Source organism: Octopus bimaculoides, chromosome 4 (genome assembly GCF_001194135.2).
Source record: "Octopus bimaculoides isolate UCB-OBI-ISO-001 chromosome 4, ASM119413v2, whole genome shotgun sequence".
Taxonomy (NCBI): domain Eukaryota; kingdom Metazoa; phylum Mollusca; class Cephalopoda; order Octopoda; family Octopodidae; genus Octopus; species Octopus bimaculoides.
The window spans coordinates 94,629,467-94,637,664 of NC_068984.1; the positions used below are offsets into that span (position 1 = coordinate 94,629,467).

The 8,198-nt window shown below is 40.8% G+C and overlaps 1 protein-coding gene across 8 annotated transcripts in view; it reads left to right on the forward strand.

Moving 5' to 3' along the window:
- Window positions 1-8,198, forward strand: part of LOC106872580 (serine/threonine-protein kinase Nek4) — a 216,828-nt gene that overhangs the window by 96,391 nt on the left and 112,239 nt on the right. For all 8 annotated transcript variants that reach the window (XM_052967279.1, XM_052967281.1, XM_052967280.1 and 5 more), the window contains one exon: window positions 936-1,094. In XM_052967279.1, coding sequence (XP_052823239.1) covers window positions 936-1,094 — 159 coding nt within the window. The remainder of the gene's footprint in view (window positions 1-935; window positions 1,095-8,198) is intronic.

The window sequence follows — 8,198 nt, forward strand, 5'->3', positions numbered from 1 at the left end:
CTTCCTTCATTGGACACTAAACTCCACTTGCGAAGACCTGTTGAGGCAAGTGAAATCGAAATCGAGTTAAATTCGACGACTGGCACCCACGCCAACGTCGTCTCCTTCATTGGACACGAAACTCAGCTTGTGAAGACTTATTGGGGAAAACGAAATTGTGAAGGCACCTGTGCCCAGTGTCACCTTTCTGGCACTTGTGCCCGCGGCATGTGTAAGGACTTTCGAGCGAGATCGTTGCCAGTGCCCCTGGACTGGCTCTAGTGCGGGTGGCACATAAAATACACCATTTTGAGCGTGGCCATTGCCAGTACCGCCTGACTGGCCTTCGTGCCGGTGGCACATAAAAAGCACCCACTACACTCTCTGAGTGGTTGGCGTTAGGAAGGGCATCCAGCTGTAGAAACTCTGCCAAATCAGATTGGAGCCTGGTGTAGCCATCTGGTTTCACCAGTCCTCAGTCAAATCGTCCAACCCATGCTAGCATGGAAAGCGGACGTTAAACGACGATGATGATGATGATGATATATGTAAATATACACACATTCATGTTACTTTGTCTTTTAACATGCTAGTTTGTGTTTTAAACCCGTTTACATCATAGGATGTAAACAGGTTTAAAACATACTTATTCTGTTATTGACTTCTGCAGACAATATTGCAAGTGCTGCATTTGATTGTTATTTGAATCTTTCTCATTATATTCGTATGAAAATATTTTACAGTCCTACATTTCCTATATATATTTTCAGTTGTAATTGAAAAAGCTTATTTTGATAACAATTGTATTAGGACACATCAAGTAAACACATGGCAACAGCAAAACACTACTGACAAAACAATTCCATATGATTCATACTGTAACATATCTTCTTACAGCTTCAGTACATAATCTCAGTTGAAATCTAGTAAACATGTGCATACTTTCCTTCTTGTAGCATCCTGCTGAAAAATCTCGTCCATTACCACCACCACCAGTCATTGATATAAGTAATAGTGAACCTCAGAACACAAATAGCTGTGTTCCTCGATTATCATCAAGTTCATCAAGTTCAAAAGAGTGCAGTTCTAATCTTGGTGAAGGTGAAGCTCCAAAGGTAAAGTTTGTGGTATATTTGTAATTCACTTTGTTCACTAGTCATATTTTAATCCCATCATCATCATCATACGTCTGTTTTCCATACTGGCATGGTTTCTGTGGTTGGATGCCCATCTTAAAGCCACCCACTTTATAGAATATACTAGGTGCTTTTTTTGTGGCACCAGCACCAGTAAGGTCACCTTGTTGCAAAATAAAGTCCACTCAACTGGGGTGAGGTAACATTTCAGAAGGTGGCTTTGTGCCAATTGATGAGAGGTTAAAAGAATAATAGGGGATAGAGACAGGTGTCTTGCTGTAGAAGAGTTACAAGAATATCCCTATTGGAGAAGAAAGGGAAGAAAGATAGAGATGGAGAGAGAGATAGTGGTGGGTTTGTGTCAGGATATACACTTAAGGCACAGTGGGGAGGGGGAATATAGGTGAAGTCTTACAGAAGATTGGACTGGGCAAAGGAGAAAGTTTTATAAGAATGTGTGGAGGGATGGTTAGATGGGATAGAGGTGACTGAAGTAATTGATGGTGTGAAATATAGGTGTGACTCAGTGGAGGTTCATGTTGAAATTTGTTGCCTATATAATTATTTCTAACTGTAATTGCTTCTATCTTCCTTACCTGTGTAGCAGTTGCTACATCAGTCATTGGAGATGCCATCTTCTTGAATAACCTGATTAACTATATTTGTGGCTAAACTATATCCTACTCTACCAGATATTTTAAGTTTCTCAGCAGCAACTCCTGATGGGCCACGCACTTTCTTTGTCTTCATATTCTTAATTGCCTTATCCATCTTTAATAGTTTGAGATGTGTATTTGTGATAGCAATGTATTAAGGAAACAAAACATGCATGCATGTATCGTTCATGAATATTGTTTCACGGAGAGCAAGCAATAAATTCAGGCGATACAGATATTTAGCGAAGATGATTTATTCATTGTAAAATGCCATAGCATCTTGGTATGTAAACTTACAAGCTCTGAGTGTGTGAATTCATTATCAAATGGTACCTACTGTGAGACAGGCATCGTGACACCAGGTGTAGGGTGCTGAAACAAAGAAAGAGAGCTATCAGTCTTAGCTGTGGGCAGTTGGCAAGCTCACTGCCCAAAGGAAAAAGAGGCTGAGTCCTGTCATTCGGGCTTCTTATATGCCTTTCACAACTTCCATTATCTGTAAGGGCTGTTGTGTTTTGCACATGAGTCATGGCTGCCTGCTGTGCCCCTTCCAGGCTTTTATGTTTAGCCCTGAGACAATCCAAGCAGGGATGATGGACATGCTACAGACTCCCTTGGCAGCTGTGAATTTATGGCAAAACATACCAGGAGCCTTTACGGTACAAAATAATAAACCAAAGGAAATGTAATATGTAACAATACAATAATGAAAATAGGGTGCAGACACAACAATGAAAATAGCATACATAAACAATGAAAACAAAATATGTAAAAGTTCATTCAATGTTCCTTTAGATGTGGTAAGTCTGAGTCAATTTTTGTGGCCAATGCACTTTTTGTACGCTACTAGTAGTTACGGATGGCAAATTTGAAGTTTGTTGTGCAGTGTATGCATTATGTGTAATGGGAGTGGGAACAGTTGTGTCTATGTAAGCCTTTTTCAGTCTATCCACACTGACAGTGTCTTTCACACCTTTATAGTCAATAGTGGCAAATTTTTCTGAATGGGATGAAACTTGGCAAGGTCCTTGGTATGGAGGGGTTAACAGATGGCTAACCGCATCATTTCTCATGAAACCATGAGTCCAGGATGATATGTCTGCAGGAACATAGGTTTTAATGGATTGCTGTCTTGTGTTGTTGGGAGGCAAGGTCTCCATGTAATGTCTAAGACAATCCATGTAGCTTGTGTAATCTTTTGAATGCAAAGAAACTGGAGTGATCATTTGACCAGGTAATGATAAAGGTGATCCATTCAACAATTGGTAATCCATAAAGGTGATCCATACAACAATGTCTGCTTTGACAGCAAAACTAAGACCAAAAAGAAAAACGGGCAAATATTCTGTCTATTTCTGTGGGTCAGGATATGCACACAGAGATGCTTTTAATTGGCAATGGAATCACTCAACGCATCCATTTGAGACAGGATGGTAGCTCATGTGTAGCTGTATCTTGATCCTAAGATTTTTGTCAGATCATGGAAAAGATGTGATTCAAATTGTCAACCTCTGTCAGTTGTAATTGTTGCAGGTGTACCAAAATGAGAAATCCAACCTGATATGAGCGCCTGAGTGACAGTTGGTGATGATATATGTGGATATGCTGGAAATGTGCATCAAGATTGGTGAATGTTCCCAGTGGTGCTTTGATGTGCCTGGAACCTTCATTTTCTGGCAAGGCAGGCACTTCCTGGCCCAGTTGGTGATGTCTTGTCTCATGTTGGGCCAGATGAAGCAAGTTGAAATTAGCTTCAAAGTGGCAGCAATGACAGGATGTGAGATGTTATATAGTGCAGAAAACACTCACTATCTATGGTTCTCGGGCACAAATGGATGAGGGTAATTGGTAGAGATGCCGCAAAGAATCTCAGAGTTGGAAGTTGTTACAGGTAGGCCTTGAAGGTCAAGGGAGAGAACTCTGGTTTGCTGTTATCTATGTCCTCTGCTCATGGTTGATCTTTTGCCATGGCAACCAAATCAATCTCAGTAGGTGGGAATATGGAGTCGATAGACAAACGAGACAAAGCATCAACAGTGATATTCTCTTTTCCAAGAATGTGTCACATATTGCTGGTGAATTGGGAAATGAAATCTAAGTAACATATCTTGAGGTGAGAATTTGTTGAGCTTGCATTTCAAAGCAAAAGATAGCAGTTTGTGATCAGTGTAAATTGTGAAATTCCTGCTTTCCAGCACGTGCTGGAAATGTTTTACTGTGAGGTAGATGGCGATCAGTTCACAACTGAAAGTACTGTAATGAACCTGGACTGGATTGAGCCGTTTTGAAAAGAACACAAGAGGTTTCCATTTGGAACCACACTGTGGGTGTAACACAGAACCAACAGCAAGGTCCAAAGCATCTACAGACAATGACAGCTTTGCATCAGGAGCCAGATAGGTCAGTATAAAGACGTGTGATAAACTCTGTTTGATATCCTGAAAGGCTTTGGTCTGGGTAGAAGTGAATGAGACAGGTTCATTTGTTTTCTTTCTGTTTTGCAACATATCTGTAAGGGGTGCCAATATTTGCACACAGTTAGGAATAAAATGTCTGTAAAAATTTAGGAGGCCTAGAAAATGATGGAGTTGATGCAGTGAAGTAGGTAAAGAAATCTTTTCGACTGCATCGACTTTTTTGGCTAAAGGCCTGATTCCGATTTTGTCGATGGTGTGTCCCAGGAAGGTAAGGAAGCTCTGAAAACACATTTTGTAACATTCATCCAGGTATTATGCTGTGACAAATGAGCAAATAGCTGTTGTAGATGACTTTCATGTTCTGCTTCTGATGAACTGGCAATGAGGAGATCATTGATGTATGCATATACAAAATGGAGATCACAGCTGACTTCATCTATGAAGCATTAGAAAGAGCTCGCAGCATTCATAATCCAAATGGCATTGTTAAATACTCGATAGCTCCAATGGGAGTGGTTACAGCAGCTTTTGGAATGTCAGTAGGGTGGATAGGTCTTTGTGATATGCACGGACAAGATCTAGTTTTAAAAAAATAGTACTGCTGTGTAGCATTGTTGTGAAATCCTGGAAGGGTGGAATGGGAAACCAGTCTGGTACTGTGATGGTATTCAGTTGTTTATAGTCCCTGCAGGGTCTCCAGTTGGCAGATGATTTCTTCGGTATCATGTTTAATGGAGAAGCCCAGCTACTGGAAGAAGGACGTACAATTCTGAGCTGTAACATGTTCAAACTCCATTTTTGTGGTCTTAAGTTTTTCTGCTAACAAACATATTAGGGGAGAAAAGACAGGAGAGCTTGTGGTTGAAATGTGGTGCTCTATTGAGTGTGGGTTGTCTTTTCTATAGGACATGAGTTTTGGTAACTCTGGGAACAACTGCAACAATGAGTGGTATTTGTTGACAGCAGCAGCAACATAGAAAACCAGGCTGACTGTGGAAACAAAAGAGTCAGTGCCACATACACTGAGTTGCATCTTGCTGTCAATCAGTTGCCTGTTCTTCAGGTTGACCAGCAAGGAAAAATAGGAAAGGAACTCTGCCCCAAGAATCGGGTATGGCAGGTCAGTAACCAGAAAAACCCACTGGAAGCATCATCTGAGTTGTAGATTTAAGGTGAGAAAAATTTTGCTATATATTATGATAGGTGAATGGTTGACTGCTTGCAAGGTAGTGGCTGAAGGAAAAGTTTTTCTATGAGTTTATTTAGCTGGCTAGATACTACTTGCGGCTCCTGAGTCAACCAGGAAGCTTTTCTGCGAAATTTCATCTTTAATAAGAATTGCACAACTTGGTGGGGTGATACCAGAAATAGTAGCTGTGCTTACTGCTCCATTCTGATGTTTCCCTAGGTGTTATATGAGCAAGGTGGTGTGCATTTCCTTGCCTTGGCACCAAAATTGGTATGGTACCAACATACAGCTGATTACCAATGTACTGATGTCTGGATAGAGATCTTGAGCAAGATCGGCATCTTGCAAGTGGGACTGTGTTCCTTTCTAAACAGAGGTTGTGAACTTCCACTACCAAGTCTTCAATTGTTTCTTCTGTGGTGCAACGAAAATCCTGGAACAAGGATGCTATGGCCACTATAGTAGTGGAAGCAAAAGGAGGTGTCGTCAGAGTGGTTATCTCCATTATTTTATCTGCTGATGTCACCAATTGTTCAATGGTACTGATGTCGCAGGTAGATAAGAAAAATATAGCTGTTTGAGAAAACCACTCTATAATGAATTGTCTTCTGCAAGCTGGTGCATTCTGCCTAGTAGTTGTTGGATTTGTAATTATATCCCAAACTTCACTTGTGAGAGCAGGTGGTAAAATGCTTATCAGGAGATGCAAACACTATGTTTTGGATGACATGTGGTTTGCTGCAAAGTAGGATTCCATTTGGGCAAACCAAACAGAAATGTCTCTGGTGAAAATAGGTACAGGTGGATGAGAAACAGCAGCTACTGGAGGTGACGCTGTTGTTACTTACCGCATGTGTGAGTCTGCTGTTATGATGCTCTGTACTGCCATGTGAGAAATACTTTGCTTTTGTCCAATTTCAGGTTCACCACTTTAATAGTTTGTGATGTATATTTGTGATGGTGAGGGTGGAATATTAGGGAATCAAGATAGGCATGCATGTATCGTTCATGAATATCTTTTTGCGGAGAGAAAGCAATAAATTCAGGCAATACAAATGTTTAGCGAAGATGATTTATTCATTGTAAAATGCCATAGCATCTTGGTATATAAACTTACAAACTCTGAGTGTGTGAATTCATTATCAAATGGTACTTACTGTGGGACAGGCATCGTGACACCAGGTGTAGGGCACTGAAACAAAGAAAGAGAGCTATCAGTCTTAGTTGTGGGCAATTGGCAAGCTAACTGCCCAAAGGAAAAAGAGGCTGAGTCCTATCAGTCGGGCTCCTTATATGCCTTTCACAACTTCCATTATCTGTAAGGGCTGTTGTGTTTTGCGCATGAGTCATAGCTGCCTGCTGTGTCCCTTCCAGGCTTTTATGTTTAGCCCTGAGACAATCCAAGCAGGGATGACAGGTGTGCTACATATCAATAGCTGGTCCCTCTGTTGAGTTTATATTGGGAAGACTCCTTTTCTCCCATACTTTCTCCACATTTAATAACTTTTCATAGTAGCACTTTTCAGAATCACTAAATGCAAGAATACCACCAAATCTCACGTCACGTTTTGAGAGAAAATACTATACCAGTGTGGAATGTGGAAGATATCACCCACATCATCAGCATCTGCCCCAAAATGTTCACAAGATACTACATATCCCTGAGGCATAATATAGTTGAAAAGACTATTTACAATGCTATATGCAGGAAGGATTGCCCTGATGTTTTCATCAAATGCATGTCAAAACCAGGATGTATTGACACCTTTAAAAACACAGAATACTGTTGGAACACTCCAGCAAAAACAACAGTTTGGTGCAAACACAACATCGCTGATATTACTAAACATTATTAAATAGAAGCAACCTATATGGAAGAAAAAAGCTTGAAGAAAACATTGACAATCTGTGCTACCATATTAGATCGTTAACCACAATAATAAAATGCAAGAGGAATAAGTTCACACCTCATCTATTACATCTCATACAAAAAATAACAAAACTCTATGGCAGCTCTTCCACACCAAGCTCTTAAAGGAAAGTTAATTCATTTCTCTAAAGCATGAACTCAGGACACTAAACAAAGAAACTTCATTATCATGGGAAAATTTTTGAGCAAGCCAGTATTGACTTGCTATAGCACAAACGAATCTTGGTATTCAGGAATGAAACCACCAACATTAGGTAAAAGCTGCTTCAATCAATTCCATGAGAATCATTGTGAGTCCAACAACATAGTGCCTGATGAGCAGGCAGGTGGAAATAAGTGAGTGTGTGGATGTGCCTAATAACTTTTGATAAGCAAAGTTGTACTGTCCAAAGTAAGAAAATACCACCGGCACCTTGTGACAATAATACTTGATATAGGAAAGCATTTGACATTATTCCTGTACTCTGAAGTCTCTATGCATAGCAAAAGTACCAGCTGCTTTAGCTGCTGTCATTGATTGGGTTACAAGGACCTAGGCAACAACCTTCAAGCCCATAACTGAAAGTGGAATGATCATCTTTGATGTTATCATCATCATCATCATCATCATCGTTTAACGTCCGCTTTCCATGCTAGCATGGGTTGGACGATTTGACTGAGGACTGGTGAAACCGGATGGCAACACCAGGCTCCAGTCTGATTTGGCAGAGTTTCTACAGCTGGATGCCCTTCCTAACGCCAACCACTCAGAGAGTGTAGTGGGTGCTTTTACGTGTCACCCGCACGAAAACGGCCACGCTCGAAATGGTGTCTTTTATGTGCCACCCGCACAAGCCAGTCCAGGGGCACTGGCAACGATCTCGCTCGAAAATCCTACAGGAGCCAGTCAGG